Below are 27,258 nucleotides of genomic sequence, written 5' to 3' on the forward strand. Positions count from 1 at the left end.
AAGGCCTGAATCTCTGAATTGCATATCCCAATCGCCATCCCAACATCACTCATCACATGATCAGGTCCGTCCAACTGGCTATCGTCGGTGTGCAGTGAATCCGATTCAAGCAGGTCAGGACTCAGGATAGGAGGAGACATCAACATCTCTCTCCACCAAGTGAAGTTGCTGATTGACATGTATCCAACAAAAAAAAAAGAACGAAGTTGCTGATCCAAGCCAATTCTGAATCGATGCATGTATTACACTCCATACAGGAAATTGGTGGATGCAGAATGCCAGAATCGCAACCAATTTCTCGCAACTTGGAGTGAGATTGCAGAGAGGATGAGAATGAAAATGCAAGAAAAAAAATGAAGGCATGAAAGAAACTGATCCAAAATCCCCGTCGAGGTGAAGCAAATCAAAATCGTCTCCATGTATGTACTACTAGTTCATCTCTCAATAAGAAGAAGACTCTGCGTCGGATTTTTATTCACATTTCCACGCCAAAATCTACCACTACTCACTCTAATCAATCAATCAGATACTAGTACTAGCTAGCTACTACAAGTAAGAGGAAGAGGATGAGGAGGGGGAGGCGGGCGTGGAGACGGTGACGGCGGCGCGGGCGTCGGAGGGGACGAGGACGAGGAGCAGGAGGACGGCGAAGATGGCGACGGGGACGAGGAGGAACAGTGGCGGCGGCGGGGGAAGCGGCGGCAGCAGCAGCGGCAGCACCAGCAGCGTGGCCGTCACGCACGCTAGCAGCGCCGCCGCCTCCGCGCCCAGGTAGGTCGTCGTGGTCGTGGAGGTGGTCCCGCCGCAGCCACCGGAGCCGCCCGCGCCGGGCCTCGCCGGGAACCCCGCGGCGGCGAATCGCGACGGCTTGCGGCTGCCGCCGTGGCCCGCCATGCTGCCGTGGTCCTGGCGGTGGTGGTCGTGGTGGTGTTGCAGACGCATCTGTCTGTGATCTCTGTCGAAGGCGCGCGTGGCGGCCAGGTCGTCGGAGGCGGAGGCGCGATCCCTGCTTCTCTTCTGGTGGAGTGGGGGTTGGATTCGCCGGCGGCGGGGCTGGATGGGTATGCGGGGACGGGACGGAGGGGGATCGGTGGCCGGTGGTCTGGTGGGCTTTCGGGGACATTTTTATAGGATGGGGGTGGGATGAGTCGGAGCCTCGGAGGGGAGGAAGGAGGGAGGTGGGGGGGAAGTGGGGCCCGCACGGCAGTGGCCAGGTGGGATGCATGCGGCAGGCAGTGCAGCCCACTTGGAGCGGACACATGGACACCGTGTCGCGTGTCCATAGAGTATCAGTGAGTCAGTGACGATGACACGACACGGTGGAGTCGTCTGCAGTGGAATGCATGCATGGAAATTGGGCCATGCAACTTGTTGGATGCAACACAGACAGCAGCGATGCATGAGTACTAGTATGATTAAGCAAACGAGGATGCATGGTTAACTCCCTAGAGGCCTAGATTATTACTCCCTCCGTCCCAAAATTATAAGTTATTTTAAAAATCTTAAAGAGTTAAAGTTTTTCAAGTTTAACCAAATTTACAGAAAAAAAATAAATATTTATATTTCTCTCTATATTTTTGGTCAAACTTGAAAATATTTTGACTTTCCAAGATTCATGGAATGACTTGTAATTTGAAACGGAGGGAGTAATCACGCCCACACACAGACACAGACTACACCTTCGGGTAAATCACGAGTGAACCGTGAGCACGCTGCACGCGAGGTTGGATCATATTGCAGGTAAATAAAGCGAAAACTCTTGGGGATTGGACTGCGAGTGATTTGAGTTTGAGAACGATGAAAACTGGATTCATATGAAAAGTTGAGAACGATGCATTGATTATATATATATATATATATATATATATATATATATATATAACTCGATGATCAGATGATGGGCTTGCTGTGCTGCTGTAGCATAGCAATGGAAGCAACCAACGTGTGCGTGTGATGCCGATGCGAAGCGCTGGGGGCTTGCTCGCTCGCTACACTACATTCTATGGTGGTTGGATGCAGATCGAACGGCCGGCGGCCAAGAGCAGGCCGAGACGGTGCATGCGGTCTCACCGTCTCTGTCCCGTGCTCGCCTCCGGCGGGGTCGTCTCGTCCCTGTCGAGGCAAAACCAAAACCAAAACCAGCAGCTGGCCCGGCCCCCGGTTTTGCCGTCCCAATCTACTACTGTAATCCCATGGCCTGCCTGCTGCCACCGCCTTTTGGTTTCGATGAAATTTTTTTATTTTGGTTATTATAATACTTTTATTTGTATTTATTGGGTGGGTGAAATTTTTTAGGTATTGTAGCATTTTCGTTTGTATTTGGCAATTATTGTCCAACCATGGATTAACTAGGTCTAAAAGATTCGTCTCGCGATTTACTGTGTAATTAGTTTTTTTGTCTATATTTAATGCTCCATGCGAATCATGAGGCACATGCATGAAGCATTAAATATAGAAGAAAACAAAAACTAATTGCACTGTTTATCTGTAAATTATGAGATGAATTTTTTGAGCCTAGTTAGTCTATGATTGGACAATAATTATCAATAAAAACGAAAGTGCTACAGTATCAAAAACCAAAAAAAATTTAAAACTAAACAAGGCCTTAGAAAATATTTGGCGGAAACGGTTTTAGTGGTAGTTTTATAATAATTTTTATTAGATTTATGAGGTGCCATGAGAAACTATTTCTTTCGGCTCCAGCTCCTCCATACTAAAACGACTCTAGCTCCTCTGGCACTTTGCAAGAGCCATTGTTTAGGTACAGGAGCCATAAGCCTGAACTGAGCCCTACCAAAGAGGGCCTCAATTTCTCGATTACGCAACTGCAAGTGCCGTTCACTTTGCTTGAACTTATATATCAAATATGTACCAACTTGTTCACTTAAGATTATCTGTCAGTCATTCAACAGTAATTTTCTCTCATAATAAATCAACGAATAGTCATTTCAGACATGGCTTATCAGTCAAACAAATAAATTGATAGTCATTTAACTCATAGGTGCTATATAAGGCCAGTCTCAATGCATAGTTTCATGGTACAGTTACCAAGACTATAAACTAGGTAACCGAGCCAGATGAGTTTCATGGGGATGAAACTCCTCTCTCATCTGATGAAACTCCTTCATTTAATGACTCTGCCAAGTCAGCAATTTTGCTTATGTGGCACCCTATTTAATGTGCATGACACTCTCATAAAATATGTATTGAGACTGGCCTAACAATATGCTCCAAGTAACTAGAAGTTATCAACAGATGCCTGAAGCAATAGAATATGCATGCCTCATACTTTAATCCGATCCTAATAAAGCCAACTATAAAGAAGTGGCAAATTGAGGAAGTGGGCGCTATATATACTACGCAACTAAACTGCGAGCAACACTCAAGCAATCCATCATCACTCCAAGAAAATAGGAGACAAGTTCAAGTTGGTATTTTATATACAGGAGTACGTTGTTAACAATGGCCGCAGGAATTATAGATAATTACTAGTAGTGTACAAATTAAGCGACGATCCAAGCATTGTACTCCGTACGACTGTGTTGTATATATGCATATATATCATATCAGGAGCGAGAATCTCGGTAGCCAGCTTGGCGTTTTGCAAAGATCGATCGAGCAGCCACTGACACTTCTTAATCCGGCAATGAGGCTATTTGTGGATGAAGAGAGTATACAAATAATATACTCTCTTTGTGTTAAATTAACTATTATTTTGTATTTTCGTGCTCTAAGTTTAACTTGATTTATAAAATATATATATAATATTTATATCTTTAAATAAAATTATTAAAAATTAGATTTAAAAATCTTTCCAACGATAATAATTATATATCATAAATATTAATATATTTTAATATATATTTAATCAAAGTTGGTTTTTAAGAAACGCAAATGATATTTTGTTTTAGGAAGAGTAGTACACTAGCTGTCAAAGTACGACATCGTCGTCAGATGCAATGCAGCAAATCGTGATCGCATTCTTGATTCTTCCAGCCCATAAAAATACATGCAACTTGGGCATGCATGTGAGTGTGAGCATATCTGATCGATTATCTAGAGACAACTATTACAAGTGGACTACTACTGCATGGCGCCGCCGGTAGAGGACACAAAAACCAAGGCCATATTTAAATGTAGATAGGAAAAAACTATTGTATAGTTTAGTTGTAAAGGCAAGACAAATCTTTGAAGACTAATTAGTCTATAATTAGCTATAATTACTACAGTAAACTAATTCATATGTGCTAATAATAGATTTATTAAATTTAATCTTACAGTTTTCATGTGAGCTATACAAATTATTTTTTAATTAATCTATGTTTAATACTTCAAATGTATGTTGATATATCCGATGTAATGTTTAAAATTTTTCTTTTCGCATACTAAACAAGAGGCAGTAAAGTACTAGTGCATATAAACAAGAAAAAGATAATTCGCAAAAAAAAAAAGGAAAAGAACGAAACAAAAGGATCGACAAAAGTTCGGGTATATATATCAGGTATGGCCATCAAAAGGTTGTCCAACAGGTTACCGAGCTCTAAGGCCAATCTCAATGGTCTATTTTAATGCACTGTTTCCAAAACAAATCTGTTGACAGAGCACTAATGAAACTAACAATGAAACAACCTCCACAATGCATGAGTTTCACCTTGATGTTTCCTAGGCTGGACAAAGCATTTAATTACTGTAAAATGATTGGATCACATGCAAGATGGTGAAACGATTTAGTCCTTAGTGGAGATTTCATTCTGTTTCACCGCGTGGGAAACAACGCCAGCGGAGTTTCACTATGGTAAAACTACTTTCTTCTCTCTCCTCTTCGTTTCATGCAAAAGGTGTAGTTTTGCTGACATAGCGCTTTAATAAATGTGTATGACATCCTGGTGAAACACCCACTGAGACTAGCGTAACGAAACTTGACCAGTTTTAGACCAATTCACCAAACATATTGTCCTATTTTGGGACCGAGAGAGCAGTGTGATCTTGCACTCCTTGAGATGGGCCGGCGAGAGCACCAGGCCAGCAGGGATGACCCCACTTTTTCCAGGTCGGCGCGCAGTCATCGATCTATCTGCTCGCAGGTTCACCTCACCTGGCCACCTCCCTCCTTTTGATTTCGTGCAGCGTGCATGTACCTGCACCTGCTCTGCTCCGTGCGACAAGCAAAAAGGGATGATTTGTAGGCCATAAAATAATCTCCCGTCGAGTGCACCACGTCCTTCCACGTCCACCTCCCCACTGCCACACGCTTGCATAAAATAGTAGCTGCTGCTGATAAGGCCTTGTTTAGTTTCTAGTAAATTTTGCAAATTTTTTGAGATTTCCCGTCACATAAAATCTTTAGACGCATGCATGGAGTATTTAATATAGACAAAAATAAAAACTAGTTGCACAGTTTGATCGGAATTAACGAGACGAACCTTTTAAATCTAATTAGTACATATTTTGATAATATTTGTTAAATACAAACGAAAGTGGTATTATTCTTATTTTTTAAAAAAAATTTAACTAAACAAGGCCTTTGTGATTTCAGCACGGGAGGAGAGGAGAGATGATGATATCAGCAGTACACCTGTGTGGCTAGCTACCTAGCTAATTAAGCAGGCGCTAATAATTGTCAATCGGTGCACAGTGGTGTGGTTAAATGCATGTCTAATCCTCCATCTGTTTACCGCGCCACAGTTCCTTCACTGTCGCTAGCTTTTTCCTTGGATCGTTGGACGGTCGCAATATAAATTAACCCTCTTCCACAAGGAAAAGGAACACGATAGACATTGTGGTACGTGTGATGACCTCCTTTTAATTAATAATTAACAAAAGTAAGTACAATTTCTGGCGCGCAGGCCCAAGATACACTGTGTGGTGTATCGGATTCTCTTTTTCTTTTCTGATATAATGATGATGAATGCGTATCAGAATCTTTTCAGATGTAATGCGTATCAGAATTTTGGAACGATATGCAGCTGAATGTGCACGTGACACTTCCCTTTTTTTTTAAAAAAAAAAGTGCACGTGGGATACGATAAAATCAATTTTTAGCGATAGTCTGATTTTGAACTTTAAACTATGATGAAACCGGCCGATAACAAGCGCCATATAGTTATCGTATACCCCGATAATTTCGTCATCGTGCTGGTCTTAAAAGTGGGTTTCTATTTTATAAACGAATAAAAATCTGATTTACTATTAGAAATTCATAAATACTTTATTTAAAAATATAAAAATTATGAAACTAGTAATTTTTCCAAAAAAAATGTTCTCTACTTATTTATGAGTATACGTATATATAGAATTGTTTATTTTTGTTTCTCTAGCTTATTTATTGCTCATAGGTAGCTGCACTCAATATTTATTTAAAACAAGTACAGACCGAATAACTCTAATTATAGCACCAACAGACAATGGCATGTTTAGAAGAAAACTAAAACTACTTTTATATTTTTTTTAATGATTTAAAATAAAGCAACCATGAATTTCTAGCTAGAGACCAGAGACCGGATTTTTCTATTGTTATTAGAAAATAAAGAGCCACCATAAAACCAGCCAACAGAAGATCGTTAAAAATCAAACTATAGCACAAGTTTGAGGACAGAGGGAGATATGGATCGGGATTCCTGACCACTTAAAAAATGCTCCATACACGCGTTGTCTAGAGATTGTAGAGGAGATTTGCTACTTAATACTATATGCTTAAGAGTATCATTGTTTTCCTAAAAGAAAGCAATAATTTTTGATTCAGTTATTATCCCAACATAGAGATCCTCTTGGGAAGAGAAGGCAAATTGAGGTAATATAGAAAAGAAATGGTGGTCCCATTAATTTAGAGCTTGTGATAGTAGTATGCTACGAGCTGTCTGAGACAGTGCAGGTACTCCAGGTGTGAATTGTGATAGCTCGCGAAAGGATTCCATTCTGAGACAGCAGTTGCTGCGTGTTGGGCTTGGGCTTTTGATTCAAGCATGGTGATGGGCTGAATCCATCAGTTGCTCCACTCCGGGCCGAAGTATATCTGACGTTGGGCCTCCTGGACCGCCTCGCTGCAGGCTGAGTCCGAGTCCCCGCAAGGCTCTGTCGTCGGGCCTATGATGGATAATATGAAAACAAACATGTTGGAGCACATGTTTTGTCGTTGGAAACACGGAGATCATGATTTGGAATTGTTTCTAGTAAGCCTTTTTTTGCCCTTTTTTCAATCTCCTGCTTTTTGTTGCATCTCTCTCTGCAAGATTTCGGCGTCCTAGATGGTCTTGTTGACCCTAGAACAACCTCAGACATACGGGTCCTCCTTGGAGATGTTCAAGAACGGGTTTTAGAGCATCTCCAAGAGCCATTTTAAATCTAACTCTCTAAATCATCATTTGGAGAGCCATTTGCATAAAAATCACTTTCTATATTTTTTTTACTTTCTAACAGTTTTGCTAAATCTCATGCGCACTCTAGAGAGTCATTCTCGTCTTCTATATTTGGCTAGCAAAAAACCCGAAATAGACAATGGCTATATTTGGATGACCATTTAGAGAAGCTGTTGGAGAATAGTTTTTCCCCAAAATTACTATTCCTAGCATTTAGGAAGAATATATAAAGTCTCTTGGAGATGCTCTTAGATCGGTCTAATCGATTTCTATACCAATTTTGTCGATTCTAGAGTTGTTTGCTGTGTGTGAAAGGTTGATTGGAACCTAGGATGTGCTAGCACTTGCTGGTGTATGTGTGATATGGATCTGAATTTGGCGTTAACACATAAAAGATGAATAAAATGACTTATGGAAATGCACTGTTGTCGATTATTATTTAATATATAAGCATAGTTAATTGAAAGTGTCATATATACAAAGAATTTTTTTTTCTATTGTTCCTAGTACTGACAGTTACATAACATTATCATCTATGCTGACCATCATTCTAAATCCACGTTGATGATGATCCATGATATATACATACCATTATTTGGTCTTTTAGATAGATAGATAGATAGATAGATAGATAGATAGATAGATAGATAGATAGATAGATAGATAGATATCACAATCAAAATGAAGACCAGTACTATAATGTGTTTGGTTTGTGTCATGAAGCCATCCACAATCATCCGATCCAAACATTAACCCTAATCAAAGCGTTTGGTTTGCATCTCGAACAAAAGGCAAAAATATCTTGAACTAGTTTATTCCTCTAGAAAGCACCGGACGACCTGATTCTTTTCCACGCTGCACCGTTTAATTTGCTTCCGGATCACTTTGATCTCCAAACCAAACACATTATGAATGGTTAAATTTAAAGTGGCATCTTTGTGTTAGGAAATTCTCCTTATGATTGAGCATTAGGAGAGTAATTGCCTTTTGAGGGCATGCCCACATGTTATAGGTGCAACATAGGAAGTGGACCAAACTTGTGTGCATCTAGTGTTTTGCCTCTTGCTTACAAGAGAAGAAAAGGGCCGACCCCGTTTGATTGGTAGCGGTAAATTTTAACCTCCATCAGATGGAATGTTTGGACACATACATGGAGTACTAAATATAGATTATTTATGAAACTAAAAACACAAACTAGAAAGTAATTTGCGAGACAAATCTTTTAAGCCTAATTAATCTATGATTGGACACTAATTGTCAAATAAAACAAAAATGCTACAATACATGTTAAACTTTAACACCTCAAACCAAACACCTAGGAGCAGAGAGAGCAACAACTTTAGCACAGCCCTTTGCTCCTTGTGCGTGAGAGGGGGAAGAAAACCAAAGAAAAAGAAAGAGAGAGAGAGAAGAGTGAGATTAGTGAGGAGATCTTGCAATATATCAAGAAGAATTATTCGTTCCCAAGATTATAAAGCTTCATATTCATATCTTTGGTGCCTCTATCTTGAGTTCCACCATCATTCGGTGAGGTCTTTCCACTCCCTAAGTAGCAGCCCCAAATCTTATTGTTGTTATCCAAAATATGTGAATCTTGATGTTTGTTGCTCTAGTGTTGTATAGAGATAAACTTGTTGTGATCCCAAAATCATATAGAAGAAGATTTGGCTGGCTTGGTCATGTGGTTTTTACACCAAATTTGAGGATTTACCATGTCAAATCTAGTGTCTTGTTATTGCTCCGAGTTTGGCTACAACTAGTTTTGGTTGTGGTTAGCTGTAATTAGTTCTGCTTGCTGTTGGTGCTGTTGCGACTGAGGTTGATGTAAACACAACTGACTAGAACCAGTTGTGACTGCTTCTAATTTGGATATAACTGATTGGGAACCGTTGTGACTGCCTGCTATTTTCTCCATATATATAGTGATGTATATGTTTCCTTGTGTGAATAGGTAATAATTTGGATTGATTTTGTATTTGTGGTGAAATTAAACGTTTCCACTGTCACTAGCAAGTATGTTGTGTGGTTATCCCAACACTCTGGTATACTAATTCGAAGGATATATGCTCCAACAACATCAGTCCACTACGGGAGACAGACGCTTTGCCGAGTGTTAAAAACACTCAGCAAAGGCCCAAATACACTCGGCAAAAAAAAATGAAAAAGCCAAAAAAAATAGAATTTTTTTTTGGGAAGGGCTGGCCATCAGCTAGCACCCGCTAGAGGTGCCCTCCACGTTTTTCTCAGCTTTTTTTCTACAAAATCCACAAACAGGGCGCAAGCAGGATTCGAACCCGCGACCTTGATCTTAAGGAGCTTCCTCCTTCACCACTGCACTACACCGTAGGTTGTGATTACATTACGTTTTGGTTCCTCATATATGATACTAAATCATATGTAAATTGATTATTTGAGCCTCTAAACGATTTCAAATCAAAAAGTTGTCAACTACAAAGTTTCATAACTTTTTGAGATCTATAATTTTCATTTAGAAAGTTTCTCCATCCGAGGTCGTTTACAAAATTTGAATTTCAAATTTGAGAAATTTAAACGTAGTTTTTGCATGACAATATGATTTCAAATCAAAAAGTTATCCACTACAAAGTTTCATAACTTTTCAAGACCTACAAAGTTTATTTAGTCAGTTTTTTCATCCGAGGTAATTTCAGAAAATCAAAATTTAAAATTTTCAAATAAAGACGCAGTTCTAAATTGATAAGGTAAACTCAATTGAAAAAATTGTCAACTATAAAATTTCATAACTTGTCAAAATCTATAAAGTTTATTTTGGTTGTTTGATCATTTGCTCATCTGACACGGTAATTCTAATATTTTTTACAAATCTTATATATCTCTCTTGTAGTTCTAGGAACTATAAGAGAGAGAGATAAAATTTGTGAACAAATTTATTTTCACTTTACCAAATGAAGAAATGGCCCAAATAAAGATTACAGATCTTGAGAAGTTATACAACTTTGTAGTTCAAAACTTTTTGATTTGAATTTGTTTAGGGCTTCAAATTTTGATTTGAAATTTTCTTTGCCGAGTGTTTCTTTTTTTGCACTCGGCAAAGAAGGTCTTTGCCGAGTGTCAAAAAAAACACTCAGCAAAGAGGGTACTTTGCCTAGTGTAAAAAAAAAACACTCGGCAAAGACCTTCTTTGCCGAGTGTTTTTTTGACACTCGGCAAAGTACCCTCTTTGCCGAGTGTTTCTTTTTGCCGAGCGTTTTTTCTTTAGCACTCGAAAAAAACACTCGGCAAACCATTAGACACTCGGCAAAGAGCCGGATTCCGGCGGTGGTCGTGACAAACCTCGTCCAAAAGAAATGGATAAACAAAGAACATACAAAAGTGGTTCTGAGGAAAAGAATAATGTTTTAGATTGGAATCTATGGAAAACTGGAACGGGCTAGCTAGGTCCTTAACAACTACTGTAGGAAAAGAAAGGAAAAATATTCGAGGATGTCGCCTCCGGCTTACGTTTGCTTTTGCTTGTTCTCAGGTATGGCGCGCACTGGATTCTCCATTTCTCCTGCCCTTCTCTTTCCACACTATATATATATATCTATGTATATATGTTACATGGCTTAAATTTGTGCATGCGCATGCAGTACTATCTCCTCCGATCCGATCCGATCGATCCATCAGCTGACTGGTCGATCGTTTCCATCAGCTAGCTAGGGATCGGATATACGATGGCTGACCTGACCCACGGTGCCGTGGACTCATTGCTGGGCGTCCTATCGGCGGCGATCAAGGACGAGGCGGAGCTGCTGAGCGGCGTCGAGGGCGACATCCAATTCATCAGGGACGAGATGGACAGCATGAACGGCTTCCTCCTCCACCTCACCAAGTCCGGCGACGACCACGACGACCAGCAGCGCGCGTGGATGAAGCAGGTCCGCGACATCGCCTACATCGCGCAGGACTGTATCGAGCTCTACATGCGCATCACCCCGTCCCACAAGGGCTTCTGGGGATACGTGCGCCACGCCCCCGGCCTCGTCAGGACCTGGTGGCCGCGCCGCCGCCTCGCCAACCGCCTGCGCGACCTCAAGGTCCGGGTGCGCGACGTCGGCGAGAGGCGGCAGCGCTACGGCGTCACCGTCCCCGAGGCAAAGAAGGGGAACAGCAAGCCCGCCGCAGTCCTCCTCCACGGTGGTGCCAAGGGTGCCGCCGACGAGGACAGGGCTGCTTTCCGGCAGGCTTTAGCGTCACTTGGCATGGATGCTTTCCTGCAGGCTTTAGCATCATCAGCTGCCGGAGGCGGAGCAGAGAAGAACCTCGCCATCATCACCACATTTCTTCCCGGGGACCTAAGGTCTGACGACACACTCATCAAGGACCTACAACAAGCTGCTGTTGCTCTACGCCATGGAGGAGAAGGAGATAATGCTACCATCTGCATGGCCATGGAGATGCTCCTCAGTGCTCTTCATGTGTCTCCTCAAGGTCAAGGCCGCGTGAGCAAGGAAGAAGTGAAGAACCTCGTCGTCGCTGCCGCCAGCTCCGGCGGCTCCATCGGCGTCAGTACAGGCGCAGATCTTGATCTTCCCAAGCAAGTGATGCTCCTCTGCTACAGCAAGCTGTCCAGGGATTACAAGAGCTGCCTGCAGTACCTGACCGCCTTCCACGAGGAGAAGAGCATCAGCCGGACAAGCTTGGTCCGGCGATGGGCGGCCGAGCGCCTGGTCGTCAAGGAAGAGAAGCAATCGTACGAAGAAGCAGCTGAGATGTGCTTCACTGAGCTTCTCTTCCGAGGCTTCGTTTACCCCGTCCAGTATGGCGCTGCCGGCAACAAGGTCAAGAGCTGCAAGATGAGAGACGAGGTGAAGGACTTCGTCGATGGGATCTCCAAGAGCGAGAACTTCGAGGGAAGCCGATTGCCACCCCACCTTGACAACCAGTTCCGGATCCGTCAGATGGTCGCCAAGCAGGAGAAGAAGCTGGACAAGGAGAAAGCAGAAGAACTACGAGGAGCATCGTCAGGCGGCTCATCAGCCATATCTCTGAACATCTGTGGGGTTTCCCTTCTTCCAAGAAAGCAGCAGCAGCAGCAGGGGCAGGGGCAGGACGGGAAGTCGTCCGTTTCGGCGGCGAGCAGTAAGAAGCTAGAGAAATCCATCGACAAGCAGCTGAAACATTTCAGATCACTCCCTGAAACCTACCGAGTGAATGTCATGGATCTCGGAGGCTGCAAAGGCCTGAAGAAGCGCCACCTCAAGAGCATCTGCAAGCTGCAGACCCTCAAATATCTGAGCCTCCGGAACACGGCCGACGTTCTGGATCTGCCCCATCAAATCAAGGCGCTCCAGCTGCTGGAGACGCTGGATATTCGGCAGACCAAGATCCATCCCTCCTGCACAAAGCACAGGATAAATAATCTACGCAAGCTGAGGCATCTTCTCGCCGGTGACATCAATCGTTCCAGCTGTAATTGGAGCACAACATTTTCCACAAGGATGCCGACCAACATCAGTGAGATGACCGACATGGAGGTATATATATATAGCTCTTTCTATTGCTTGCACAAGTAGTATATGATTGTACTCCATAGTGTTACATGCATGTAGCGAAGAGAAAAATGCAACACAAGCCACTAAGGTTTCCCCACATATGTAAGGTAGCTCTAGAAGAAGAACCAAAACCACCAAAACCTTGACTAATTAAATGTCGAACAGGTACTCTCCTGTGTCCAAATTTCCCATGGCAGCGAGCTCAGCGAACTCGAGAATTTGAAGAAGCTAAGGAAGCTTGGTGTACGTCTCCCCGGAATGCAAGAAGACATCAACGATCTACGCCAAGCCATTTCCAAGATGGGAGGACGCCTGCACTCCCTGTCAATTTGGATCAGTACACCCTGTGCCGACGACGTTTCTCTTGACAAGAAAGACGGCGATGGCACATTCTTGCATCTGAAGAACCTTGAGAGCCTAAGAATCGCTGGCATGGATAAATCTGGATTGCCTAGCTGGGTCGACGAAGGCCTCAAAATGCTTTCCAAGATAACATTGTGCAATACTCATCTGACGACTGGGAAACTGGAAACCCTTAGCAAGCTCACTCGCTTGCTATGCCTCAGGCTCCATCACGGGTCATTCATGGAAGAGGAGCTCGCCTTCAGGGCTGATGGGTTCATTGCTCTCAAGTTCCTCCTGCTCGAGAGTGCCGCCACCACCAAGCTCACCTTCGAAGAAAATGCAAGCCCTCAGCTTGAGAAGATCATCTGGTCCATGGATGCCAAAGTTGCCGCCAGAGCTTCTGCTCCTGGAATTGAGTGCCTTGCGGGGCTGAAGCAAGTGGTGCTCAAAGGCCTACATGAAGGTGATTCTTGCCCCTTGGTGGAAAAAGCCATCGCAAAACATCCAAAGCATCCAGCCATAAAGTTCAGTATTGGTGTCTGGAAGATCGTTGCTGTCACCTCCACTACATGATGGGCCACTTTCATTCATGAAAACCAAATTAATTACAGTGGAGTACATGTACATTTATATATATATATATATATCTAATTAATAAGCATTGGCATGTGTCAGATTAAATTACAATTCTAGGTTTTCCCATATCAACCAATAGTTGACCCAAGCTACTACTTTCTTCCTTGGTTTCAAATTATAAGCTATTTTGGCTTTGGTAGGTACATGCAAGTAGCTTTTGCAATGCACCTAAATATACATTATATCTTATATATACCGTAGAAATTATGTATCTAAGGAAGTCAAAACGGCGTATAAATTTGGATCGGAGGAAGTACGAAAATATTTCCATTGTCTCAGTACACCAATAAAGTATTCCTAAATAGTTAGTTTATTGTGTATATATCCTTCTAGCCATGTCATTTTTCTTCTGGCCAGACACACCGTTGTAGTACTCCATAAATGGCAACTAGTTTAAATATGGTAAAAGTGTTTATAAACCGTACATTTTCTGTCAGTCAATAATGTTTTTCTTTTACGATAAATCAGTGAATAGTACTTTTACCTATAATTTTTCGGAATAGCGAACAGACTAACTGCTCATTATTTAATTCAAACTCATGCATGCAGTTTATCAACACAATTAAAAAGGCAATGGCAAAGAAATTTAAAACAAAACAAAAGATGCATTTGAGGCATACACAAGGACTATTAATTACAGGAGGCCGCCTTCGAGGAATACCACGAGGATTTGGAGGATGAGGTTGGGCCGCCATTGCTTCACAGTTTGGTATTCCGTTTAGTTTCGACAAAACCAAAGAGTGTGCAGAATTATTCAGTTTCTTTACAGTTTGGTTTTGAAATTGAATTTCAAATGCATATAATGCTCATGATGAGTATGAAATTCAACATGTCATATTTGGGTCATGACACCCAGTAGGTTGCTTGTGACACAGGCCATTCATTCCTCGCCCGAGTGCTAGCTCGGGCTTGTGTTGGACTAACCGTCAACAGACGTGCTTAGGTTGTCTCCAACTAAATAAAAAAAATGCTCTTGCAACATGTGTCAAACATATGCGATATTCAAATAAAAAATGCTTGCATACATACATCTAAAAAGCAGATGAAATATTTTTTGAACAAATGCTTACAACATGCCTCTAAAACACTTGCAACATATGCAACATTCCAATCCACTTTTGCAATATCCACATAAAACACTTGCAACATACCTCTAAAATACTTGAAACATACACTTACAATGTGTCAGGCACGAAACTCTTGTGGGCAATGATCACCATGTTAGGTGCACTAAGCAACATGATAACCCCTCGATGGATAGATCGGGTTGAGGAGCCGGAGGAGCGAAGAGCACCACAGACTTGGTTGGTTGGCCCACCGTGAGCTTCTTCCGCTACCAGGGCATGAGGAACCTCGAGGTCGGTGCGAAGTTTGGTGCGGTTGCGACACCCTCGCTATCTCTAGCCGTAGGAGGAGGTGATGAGAAAGACATCAGCGCTAGCGCTGTCAATGAGATGGGGGTGTGAGAGGCATGACTCCATCGGTGGAGCCTAGCATCGCGGAGGAAGGGGAGCGGAGCTTGCGGCAAGCATGGGGGAGAGGAAGCAAAGCAGAGCCTGTGCAGAGTGTGTGAGTTGGTTTTTGTATTTAGACCTTGTTTAGACGCGAAAACTTTTTGGATTTCGCTACTGTAGCACTTTCGTTTGTTTGTGACAAATATTATCCAATTATGAACTAACTAGGATCAAAATATTCGTCTCACGATTTACAACTAAACTATGTAATTAGTTTTTGTTTTTGTCTATATTTAATATTTCATGCATGTGCCGCAAGATTCGATGTGACGGAAAATCTTGAAAACTTTTTGGTTTTGGGGGTGAACTAAACAAGGCCTCAGGAAGACGGCGCAACGATGGACGTTCTTACCGTATCATTATCATACCACCAATGTTTGACTCTTGTCAAACAGAAATCATCAATCATTGTATATTATATACAACAACAAAAACGTGCAAAGTTGCTTTTGCATCAAGAATACAAAGAATATCTTGTCCACCAACAATTTCAATTTCTTCTTTGAACAATGAACAGGTACGTAGAAGGAAAAACCTCCTCCTACATGGTTGAACAACCGAGAGAAAAAAAGTTGCAAGAAACTGTGTGAAACAGTAGCAGGCTACAGATTCAGGTTCACTAGCTCCATACGGCCCATCACATAAGTACATGGTAACACATGCTGCTGGGCTGGATCCATCAGTTGGTCCACTCCGGCCCAAAGTACCTGGCGTTGGGCCTCCTGGACCTCCTCGCGGCGGGCCGCCCAGCTGAATCCGAGTCCGAGTCCGATTCCGAGTCGGAGTCGGCGAGCACGGCGACGTCGCGCATGAAGGCGACGTACTCCTCGGCGCGCGCGGCGAGCGCCACCGCGCTGGCGGCCAACCTCCGATACGCCTCGGCGACCGCCTCCCCGCCGGGGCTCGCGGCGTACTCGGCCGCCATCCGCGTGAACCTCTCCACGGATCCGGCCGCCTTGGCGAGCAGCTGGAGGCCGAGCGCCTCCGCGCGCGCCGCGATGGCCTTCCACTCCGGGTCCCCCGGCGTGAGGTCCCCGGACGCGACGGTCTCGGCGGTGGCCAGCATGAACAGGCGCATCACCTCGTCCTGCTTCGCGTCCACCGCCTCGCTCTTGGACAGCAGCTGCAGCAGCTCCTCGAACGCCATGGATCGAGATGGATGTGGTGGATGGGTTGTGTTGGACGATCGAGAACCCGGGCCTTTGGTGGCCTTTTATAGACAGACAGAGGCAGGCGAAACTAACTGCAATGCCGTATGCGAGCCGAACTCGGTCGGATAGTCAGATTCCGAATCACCGATGGAAGATGAGATAGATATTAATTGGGTTTAGTCCAACCTATTTCAATTAAATTATAAGGCCCATAATGAATATATTACTTCTGAATCACTTAATTGGATTCCGAATCAGCGATGGAAGATGAGCTTGGAAAACTATGGAGAATGGAGGATTTACTGCGAACTCAGCTGCTGCAATTTATAATGAGTGTAGTATCGTCTGGAATGGATTCTAAGAGATTTCCATTGAGCACTTAAGTAGGGAGGCAAATAATGTGGCGCATGCGCTAGCTAGCTAGGCAGGCTATGATTTCCAGAATAAATTATATCTGGGACGATGATCTCCCTAGTTTTATTGTTCAACTATTATCAGACGTTGTAACTATCTTCGATCAATAAAGCTTGCCTCAGGGCTTTATTAAAAAAACTATTTGGATTTTTTTTGAAACTAAATTAACTAGAAATTGACTCGACTCAGTAAGTAGGTGGATGGTGAGCCATATGTGTGCCATGTTGCGGCTAGTATCTAGGGATGAATCCAGCGGTTAGGTGCGCGGAGCTGTAGCCCTCCTACCATCGCCGGAACCATGGAGCTCCCCCCTCCCTGCCCCACTAGAAATTATTATCATGGATGCAATTTGAGGAGGGACTGCAGCTGTCTGGAGGTTTAAGAACCCCCACCCCCCGACATTTTTCCTTATATGTCTGGATTCGAAATTATTGTCATGGATGCAATTTGAAAGAGGGAATGCAACTGTCTTCTAGAGGTTTAAGAAGCCGTCCTAGACATTTTCCCTATATGTGTGGATTCGGGTTTGACTGGCTAGGCTTAGGCATGAGTTATGCAATACCAATAAGATTTTTGTAACTAAATTAAAATATTGACTCAACAATGTTGTCCATTCTTTGTGGATTTGCTTTTGCTTGTTCCCTATTGGTACTGCAGGATTGCAAAGTTTTTTAGAATAAAGAATTTCCCTACTTTTATTGTGCAGAAAACAATATGATGATAGTTCGACATTTTAGTGCGCCCGCCCTACCAGAAAAAGGCATAAGATTGTGTCTAAACTCAACCATTCAAACTAACAGAAACACTGCTCATAGATACATCACTCAGATCCAAAATCGCAACGCTGGGAGCCAAAAGTTGAACATCTGATTGAACCAATCCTGATGATGAAGCCATTTCTATCTGCGGTGGTCGTCTCACCTTGTCCTCCAGCCGCTTGATAACCTCTTCCATTGTGTCGTCCCCATATCCTTTTGAGGCCTCGTTTAGTTCCTTATCCGATATAACAGTTTCGTTTGTATTTGATATTATTGTCTAATCATAGACTAACTAGGCTCAAAAGATTCGTCTCGCAAATTACAAGTAAATTATATAATTAATTATTTTTATCTATATTTAATTCTCTATACATGTGCCGCAAAATTCGATGTGATGAAAATTTTTGAAAAGTTTTTGGTTTTTGGGTGGAGCTAAACAAGGTCAGTATGAGCATCAAAAATGAAAATCGGTTGCAAGGCTCTTTAATTTGGGTCACTACCTGCGTGGTAACTGGGATGGTTGCAACCGTTTAAACTCCACTTCTACTTAATAAAATACATGTTGCAAGGACACATTCACGGAAAAAAATCGGTTGCAAGTGATTTTTCCTCAAACGTCTCCCTTTGTGGTGGTTAGCATTTTTTCTATTGATTTACTAAAATATCTATAACATTTCTCACTACCAAACCTGCTAGCTCGGCAAACCTCATTCGGTAAACCTTATATCCTTGCGCCTTATATCTCGTGTAAATAAAGCCCTTAATTTAATATATTTCTTTATGTTTCATAGACCGTTAAATTTTAATTAAGTTCTAATACAATGAATTGTGGACCGTAGAACAACACAAAATGTACATGATAGCACATGATTTTATAATGTTTGAACAAAAAGAATCAAGTGACGTGAACATGATTAAGTGTCACTTATGTTCATACTAAATAGTATTAAGTATGATGTAGTTACATGATGCTTGTGTTGTCTTTAAAGTAACTTGGTCGTTAAAGTGTGCATGCAGCAACGTTGGAGATCACTTCCAATACAAAAACCATCATAGTTTTTATAAATATTAATTGTAATGTCACCTGAGCATTTTGCTGATGTGGTAAGGTAGTTGTTAGAGAGAGAGCAAAAATTATAGAAAACCGAATCTAAGTTAGAACCATGTCTACACGAGATTCAAAACATGAGGTGATATGATTGGATAAAAAAATATTCTGTAGAAACTATTCATTGGTACCATGGTTTTTATATATAGTATGTATAAAAATTAATAGGTATAGAAACTATATGTAGAGAGTGTCTTTGGAAATTATCCACAACAAGGGACCAACGCCCACTACAGTCTGCGATGCTCAGCTGCGGCTTCTACATAAGCCTTGTTTAGTTCTCAATTTTTTTTAGTTTTAGGTACTATAGCACTTTCGTTTTTTGCTTAAAAATTATTATCTAATTATAGACTAACTATACTCAAAACATTCATCTCGTAATTTATAGACAAATTGTGTAATTAGTTTTGGCTTTTGACTATATTAAATACTCCATGCATGTGCCACAAATTTCAGAAAATCTTGAATTTTTTTTATTTTTAAGATAAACTAAACAAGGCTGTAGTCAGAAACTCAGAATAATCAATAGCGACTAATTACAAAAGATAACGAGAGCTTCTACACACAAGCAAGTACTCCCTCTATCCCAAATTATAAGGCGTTTAACTTTTTGATCCCAAGTTTGACCACTTGTCTTATTCAAAAAAAATTGTGCAAATATAGTCAAATTTAAGTAATTCGTGAAGAACTTTGATTAATATACCAAGCCACGATAAAAGAAGTGATATTTTGCACAATTTTTTGAATAAAATGAGTGGTCAAAGTTGGTGTCAAAAAATCAAACGTCTTATAATTTGGAATGGATTGAGTACCAAATAAGTCCATCAAGATTCAAACAATTTCAAGGTAGGCACCACAAGATAGAGCATGACGTTAGAAAACATTTAAAACTACTTTCATAATTTCAAAGGTAAAACAAATTTTTTGAGATAAAACCAGATTTTAGGATTTTTTAATTGTAATATTTTTCATGTAAAAGCATTTGGACAAATTTTTGAAAATTTACTTTCATAATTTTCTATATGTTTTTTTAAATATTTCTAACTTGATTTACCTTCTGAAGATAAAAATTTTAACTTTAACTTAGTTTGATTTGTCTTCTCTGAGCGTGACGCTGCTGCATCACCAAAAGCACAGTCAAATTTCACTCAAATATAGAAATAATTGTTTTGAAAAGTTAAAGGGGTAGAAAAAACTAGAAAAAACTTAATTTACAAAGCTGGATTGCATATGTTACGTTGCCACTTGCGTGAGCTGACTTCCTTGGGCCAGCTAGCCCAACTGCCAACTAACTTTTCCCCCTCGCACCGCCGGCGGCCACCCGTCCACGACCACCCCACCCCCGGCTCCCAGCCGCCTGACACGCGCTGCGACGCCTCCCTCCCTCTCTCTCTCTCTCGCGTTCGTGGATGAGTGGCACCGTCGGCGGCGGCAACACCTTGCTCAGTTCATAGTCTCTTCCTTACTCAAGTATAGTCACTGCCCTCTTCTCCAGGCAGCCCCTCGATCAACTGCAGGCAGACTCCATCTCTGTGGCCGTGAGTCGCTGGCGTCAAGCCTGCCGCCTGTCGGATTCACCGCAGCCGGCTTTCTCCCGGGTCCGGGTGAGCCGGTGAGTTCAGCTCCAATCTCCTTTCCGTCCTGATTTTTCGTGCTCCTCCAATCTCTGCGTCTTCCCTTCTCCCTCGACTCTGCAGTAGATCAGCCTCCTCTGATTTCGGAGGCACCTCTGTGCAAGCACGCACAACAGTTCTTTCATTCATATCATATATACTTCATACTTGTGTCTGGATCTACACGGATACACAACTTTCCAAATTTCTCTATCTAGTTTCCTCAAAAAAAAAATCTCTATCTATCCAATCACTGCTTGTAAACCATGGGAAACTGTCCGAGGAACAGAATACCATATTCCTTTGACCAGTTTGCTTACCAGAATCAGTGAGATCACTATAGCTCAACCAGTTTCATGTGCTTATTGATTTCTCTGACCCAATGTGATATACAGTCCGAGTTTTATTCTGAAGAAGTTAACATGCAGTCCTCCATGCTCATGTATCATCGTAATTCTAATTCTAATGTCTCTTTACCAGGTACAAAATTTATGGTAAAGTATACGCTATCAAAACTGACATATCCACACATTTTACTTCCCACCGTCAGGTGGGGTCTTGGGCTTCCGTACGGCCTTGATGCTCACAACCTGATCGTCCAGCTGATTCTTTTCCTGGTTAAGCTCAGTCAAGTATTGCCATGCGAACTCAAGAAGTCTTTTCCCCTTAGCCTTTGTTGGTTGGGGAAGAACAGCTCTTAACGCTTCAAGCCCATCTTTTGTTTCCTGTACTGCTGGTACAACTGCATCCATACTAGTCTGATCTTTCAACTTGTTATTTGCACTTTCCCCACTGCTCTGTAACTTTTGGAGTGTTTCAAGATAATTGGATGTTGAATCAATCTCTATTTCAAGCTCCTTGATCCTTGACGCTGCTTGTAGCATGAGGCTATTTTCACTTAGTTTTCCCGGACCAGGAATCATTGCACGAATCCTTGCCCGAATCTCATTTTTGACATGCCTGGACTGGGCACTCTGGCTGAGCCCGCACCTAATCACAATGTATGCATTGAAGTGAAAAAGAAATGTCGACAAGTAAAGTTTCCATACCACCCATGCTTATTCTCTGGGACAACCATCCAATATATGACACTAAAGAAAATGGTGTTGACAGCTATCGAGCCTCATTATAGTCTGTACATGCATACATATTACGTAGACTAAAGTTGTTGCAGAAATTTGCAAAATCTTAACTTTTTTTAATCAATTGCATACTCATATTCTAATTGGAAAACTAATTAGAGAAGAGTTATCATTTCTTTATTTTCCAGGATGCATTGCATACCATGTTCAGCAAGTTACAACAGCGATTTCGTTACAAGAGGTAGCATTTCGTTAGCAACTGAACCATCGGTTGTTAACAGTTAAATAAAACAACCATTATTCTTTATATATGTTCATAGCAATACTTCTTTTAACGCAAATTTAAGCAAAACAGACAATGGACACACACTTTAGTCTTCCTAAAAGAGCAACATTATTCAACATTATAGGTACCATTTTTTTTACCATCTTTGGTGTTAACCAGGTCTTAGTAGTCACCGCTCTACCAGTTTAGTTCAGGTTAGTTGAATTCAATCACATCAGCAAATTGAAGCCTGTGGTGTTTATCTACTTACCACTCTTCCTTTAGCAGAGTACCATCAGCGCGATCCTTCCTCTGTTTCTTGTTAGTCGCCACCTTGGCTTGTCCGGCAGCAGGGGAACTCCGTCTGAAACCAACAAAATGGACATAGATTTACCGGCATGAATTCTAGCAAAATAATGCGTACTTCCAATGCTCCACTCGTAAAAACAAGCAGGGCAAGAAAATAGGACGATAACCCTGCAAGAATTCAAGAAAACAATACGATAACCCCGGCAAGAATCCAATTAAACACGATAACCAAGAAACCCCAAAGCTTATGGCTCACAAAAAGCTGACAAGCAGAAGCAGGGTTGATTTGAAGAAACACAGCCCGACTCTTCCAAGAAACCGCCCAAGAACAGGAGAACGGCAGGATTCAAGAAACCTGCCGATCACATCAAAGCAATGATTCTGTAGCCGGCAAGAATCCATTAAAAAGAATAACCAAGAAACTTCAAAGCTTATAGGTCGCAAAAAGTTGTCATGCAGGCAGGGCAGATTTCAAGAAATGCAGGTTGAGTTCTCCGCCCAAGAACAGCAGAAACGCAGGATTCAAGAACCTGCAGAACAAAGATTCAGTACCCGCTCTCGTCGTCATGAAGCACTCCGCTGCGTGCGCTATCATTCTTCTTCCTTTTAGTCGGCGGAGGCATTTTCCCTTCTTGAATATAGGAACCAGAAACGGGGAAGGGGAGGCGGAAGCGAGGATGGCGACTTGGCGTTGGCGAGGAAGACGACGATGGGAGTGCGGGAAGGCGCGGCTTGGAACGCAGCCTATGGCTTCCGGAATTATAAGCCTGCGGAGGGATTAAGGCCCGATCCACGGCACCGGGCCGGCCCGTGTGTAAAACTCAGCCCAATAACAGCGGGCCCAAAGTTTATAGGTCCGGGCGTGGAACAGGGAACGCCGTCTCTCTCTGTCTCTGGTGCGTGCGGCGGTGCGGGGCGCCGCCGCCTGCCCCTCGCCTCGCACGCCGGCGATGGGCTTGCTTCGTTCGCTCCGTCCCTCCCGACATCATCTCCCTCCCGGCGGCGCATGCGCATGCGCATCTAAAGAACGCCGTGCGCCGGTGAGGCAGCCGCGACGGCGGCCGGCCCCGTCCTCTCCGTCTAAGAAGCAGCCGCCTCAGGTGCCCTCACCTTACTGCTTATAGAAAATCGTTTGTTTTCTCACTGCTACATGTATTTTGAGTACATAGCGTTAAGTTAGGTGACACATGATTTGAGCAGCCGCCTATGTATGCTAAAAAAGATTTGTGGTTTGTATCTGCTCTGTACTGCTACCTTTTGGAAATAGACCATTAGGAGAAGTGGGCTTTGGTGATATACCATCTGGCAATGGGGCTTCGCTAACTTGCAATCCACCCGGTAGAATGCTATCCGATGCCCTTAGAATACTTTTATTCCTCTTCTGCCCCTGCTCCTTATCTTCTTCCAGGAGCAGATGCCATCAGACGCTTGGCATTCTTGATGGGAGAAAGCACAGATGTCTAGCCTGCTGATGGGCCACCCAGCACCAATCAAGGAATACCAAGAAAGAATAGAACGACACCGAAGAAGTTGGTCCCCAGGAAAATGAAAAAAACATATAAGAACCTGTGTAATTTGAACCTATGTGTTTTAGAACATGTGTCTTGTATGAGTCTGAGAACCTATGTTATTTGAACCTGTGCCAGCATGGGTCATGTATGTAAAAACAAGTCCACAAACAAGAAGCAAATATTTCAGCAGCATTACTATCTCCCTAAGCTGCTTAACTTGTTCTTCCTGGCTTGATTCTCCATAGTTCATTTTGTCTTCGACAATTGGGACTTGCTGCAGCAACTTAGTGGACTCAAAAACCGGTTGATAATCTGGAGGCACCAATTTATTATCAACCAAGTATTGCTCGCGGTATTGTTTCAGAGGGAGTTCACTGATTGAACTCCTTTGGCTCCGTGATATTGTGTACTTGTTGTTCTCTATGGCTGCCCTTGGGGGTGTCGCTGCCGAGCTATACTCCATGGCCGGTGTGGAGGCGCTGCAGTCATGCGGCCAAGGCAAGCTAGGGCCAGCCATGGTGAGCGGGCCATTTGGGCGACGCTGGGCGTTGGGGGCGTGGGGAGGCGGGCGAGCGGGCGAGAGCTAGAACAGAGGGGCTCGTCGGCGATGGGAGGGGCTCGCCGGCGTTGGTGGGCTGCGGCGCTGCCGTGGGGGCAAAGAAGAAGCGCTCGAAGTCGAAGAAGAAGCCGCTCGATCCATTTTGTGCGAGTCCGTTTCGTCCAAGCGTGCACCTGCGAAAGGAACAAGGAAAGGGCAGGGGTAAATGAGTCAGAAAATTTTGTTTAAGGGCATCAGATGGCATTCTAGCAGGTGGGTCGTGTTTCATAATGGCAAGTTAGCGAAGCCTCGTTGCGGGATGGCATATCACCGAAGCCCACTTCTCATAATGGTCTATTTCCAAAAAGCTCTGCTTGACAGTAAGGGAGAGCAACTTGTCGAGATATACTACTATACAAGTATACATATAAGATGGGATTCTTGAGAAACGCTGACTAACAGTTGCATTGATCATCTCCTGACTCAGTTTGCAATTTTGCATGCATGCTGAACGAATCTTATAATAACTATTTTGTTTTGAGCTGCATACTCCTATTTTGTTAGTGGCTCATCATTGTTTTCTGTCCTTGTGTTGATCTATATTTTATAATAAACTAAATTATGCATTTGAATACGTTCTTATCCTGGAGACTTAGCTGTAACAATATTGTTTGTTTGCTAGGGTGATTGGTGACTGCATCCTCCTTGACCAATAATGTTATCTGTGCATGCTACCCTTAGATAGCTAGTGTTTTGGTTCAGATCAGTGATTGTGAATTCAAATGGAAACTTTTGCCAATTATAGAAGTCTTTAGATTTGTCACAAAAAGAATTTGGCGCTAATCATGTCTTTCTTAAGTTGCAGCCTGCGTGCTGTTTGCTTAACGCATGAAAGGTTTGTCGTTGTTAAACGGTAGTTGCTCGGTGGTATATATGTTATGTTCCATGCAGCGTTTGAAGTAGTATCAGGCCGTGCTTTGTGATCCCTGTGCGACTAGAGGCATTGACAAGTAGGGCTATATACTCCAGAGTCTAGATCCTTCTAATTTCCGTTTGAACCTGAACTTGCTGTAATTCCGTTGCTCTAAGATAATGAAATTTTGGTTGTGGGAAAAAAACAAATCATTTTTGTATTGTTTTTAGAAGCACTGTTCTGTTACATACTTCTCTAAATGCTATTAAACTCAGGATGGAGGTAGATGCATCATACATCCATAGTAGATGAGCATTTAGCTGCACATGCTAATAAATTAATGCATCTTTATTTTGTTTTAATTTCTTTGTCATTACCTTTTTCATTGTGATGATAAACTGCATGAATCACTTTAAATTTGAACCACTTTTATATAGGTTCTTTATTATGCATCTTTTGGACGAGGTTTCTCATATCTGATGCTGTTGGAGTATCTATGCCAAAGAGATGCCACTTTAAATTTAACCATTATTCAATAATGAGAACCTTGATACATTCATTCATTTTGTAGTGGTAGCTCCTCAATTTGATTGTGATACCCTAAAAGACCTAATAATCATATATGCATCATGCATTATCAATCATCCATTGGATTCAGAACGGTCTGTGTAGATGATAATATTACATAAATGCTAGGCAGTACTAGGTACTATAGAAAAAGTTCTTTATATGTGACATTTCAATTAATTGTGCTAATATAATAGCCGACAACAGTGCATTCCTATAGGTTAGTTTATTCATCTTGTATGCATTTGTTATCCACACAACGAATTATTGGTTTATACTTCAATGTTGAGGATTTCATCTTATCTATTCTCAAGATTGTTGCTTTATATATACATGAAGTACTTTGTATATAAAGTATGTATATTTTAGTTTGTGGGTTATACTTTATACATGGCGTGTCATGGATATTGAAAATACTTATATTATTCTTTTTTTTCTACTCTTTTATGCTAAATTAACTTCCTATTACTTATATGCATAGTGCACTTATTTGTTGTTTTTAGTAGGTACTCTATTATCGAATCTGAAATTTAGTCTAGAATTTCACTATTTTCCTGTGCATAGTGGAACATCTATTTAATCTGTAAATTTCTATTTTTTGTGATAATTTATCAATTAACATTTAAGTTATTTTTATTGCAAAGTTGCAAATTATTTGCTTCAATTAATACAGTCTTTCTAATACCATGTTATTTGTCGATTATATTTTTTAGGTTGCACCTTACAATATTTATTATTAAAGGTCGGCGAGAGGTCTTTATTAAGAGTCAGTAATACAACTGAGATACTGCTACATCTGACCCAAGACTCATTCGGTTCTTTTGCTGTGCACCTGAAAACTTTCTAGGAGGGAGGTATGAAAAAAAGAAGAAAAGCCTTTTTTTTATTAAGAGCAACTCCAGCAATGTCCTCAAATTTGAGCCCCTACTCTCGTGGTGACTCCTCACTGGTGGAAGGGAGCTCAAGGTTGGGGTGGCGCTCCGAGAAGGCCTGCTCGAGGTTGCCCTTGGGATGCTCTTGGATTGGCCAATAATGATTGAGGGGAGCTTGTGGGCTCAAGCAATTGGCGGAGGAGGAGCTCAGAGGTTGGGTGGCGCTCGAAAAGGCCTGCTCGAGGTCACCCTTGGAATGATCAGTGATGGACGAGAGCTTGTGGGCTCAGCTAGCTGGCGGAAGAGGAGCTCAAGGGTGGTGCGGAGCTCAAGGAAGTTACTCAGCTGGACTTGGAGAAGATGAACTCGGTGGAAAAAGAGGAGGAAAGGGAGGCTGGATCATGGGAGGTAGGAGAGGATTCCAGCCAGTGAGGAGGCCAGATCTGATGATTACAAGGTTTTCTATAGTCACATTATAGTCCATTGTATCTTTTTTATCATAGTGTATGATGTGTAGCACTAAAAATAGAATATACCGTGTACCTTTTTTTGTTCCTTATCCATCCCCATTTGGATGACTTGTGATGTAGAGATGTAAGGTTAGCACCATTTTTTTATAGTAGTACCATTGTAGCAACTACAAGAGTCTCTTTTTGTATCTTTTTGTGTTAAAGAAATAGAGATTATATTTTTAGTGAAAAAAAACTCTCCAACTGTTTCTCCATCTAGATTTCCAAATATTACCATATTGCCAAAGGTGGAGGACAGGGCTGGCTCTTCAAAGTGCACAT

General features: G+C 42.2%; 3 protein-coding genes and 1 long non-coding RNA gene across 4 annotated transcripts; 2 read left to right on the plus strand and 2 right to left on the minus strand.

Annotated features, from left to right (window-relative positions):
• Nucleotides 373–1,123, minus strand: LOC8066090 (protein AUXIN-REGULATED GENE INVOLVED IN ORGAN SIZE). Its single transcript, XM_002444869.2, has one exon. It carries the CDS (start codon nt 940–942, stop codon nt 547–549), a length of 396 nt encoding a protein of 131 aa, XP_002444914.2. The 5' UTR covers nt 943–1,123; the 3' UTR covers nt 373–546.
• LOC8068558 lies at nt 10,972–13,829 on the plus strand. Its single transcript, XM_002443712.2, has 2 exons — nt 10,972–12,853; nt 13,037–13,829. Exons 1-2 carry the CDS (start codon nt 11,051–11,053, stop codon nt 13,787–13,789), a joined length of 2,556 nt encoding a protein of 851 aa, XP_002443757.1. The 5' UTR covers nt 10,972–11,050; the 3' UTR covers nt 13,790–13,829.
• On the minus strand, nt 15,765–16,533 carry LOC110437394. The gene has a single exon (XM_021465859.1). The coding sequence runs from the start codon at nt 16,511–16,513 to the stop codon at nt 16,046–16,048; it is 468 nt and encodes a 155-aa protein (XP_021321534.1). The 5' UTR covers nt 16,514–16,533; the 3' UTR covers nt 15,765–16,045.
• Nucleotides 22,943–27,074, plus strand: LOC110436878. The gene is made up of 2 exons (XR_002454759.1): nt 22,943–23,166; nt 26,309–27,074. It is a non-coding gene; the product is annotated as an uncharacterized LOC110436878 (long non-coding RNA).

This window comes from Sorghum bicolor, chromosome 7, assembly GCF_000003195.3.
Source record: "Sorghum bicolor cultivar BTx623 chromosome 7, Sorghum_bicolor_NCBIv3, whole genome shotgun sequence".
Lineage (NCBI taxonomy): Eukaryota > Viridiplantae > Streptophyta > Magnoliopsida > Poales > Poaceae > Sorghum > Sorghum bicolor.

What these genes read in the sequence shown, in the direction of transcription:
- LOC8068558 (XM_002443712.2), top strand. Translation starts at nt 11,051, where the DNA reads ATGGCTGACCTGACCCACGGTGCCGTGGACTCATTGCTGGGCGTCCTA. An exon ending in GTGAGATGACCGACATGGAG is followed by an intron (nt 12,854 to 13,036) that starts GTATATATATAT and finishes AATGTCGAACAG; the next exon opens with GTACTCTCCTGTGTCCAAAT.
- LOC110437394 (XM_021465859.1), bottom strand. Translation starts at nt 16,513, where the DNA reads ATGGCGTTCGAGGAGCTGCTGCAGCTGCTGTCCAAGAGCGAGGCGGTG.
- LOC8066090 (XM_002444869.2), bottom strand. Translation starts at nt 942, where the DNA reads ATGCGTCTGCAACACCACCACGACCACCACCGCCAGGACCACGGCAGC.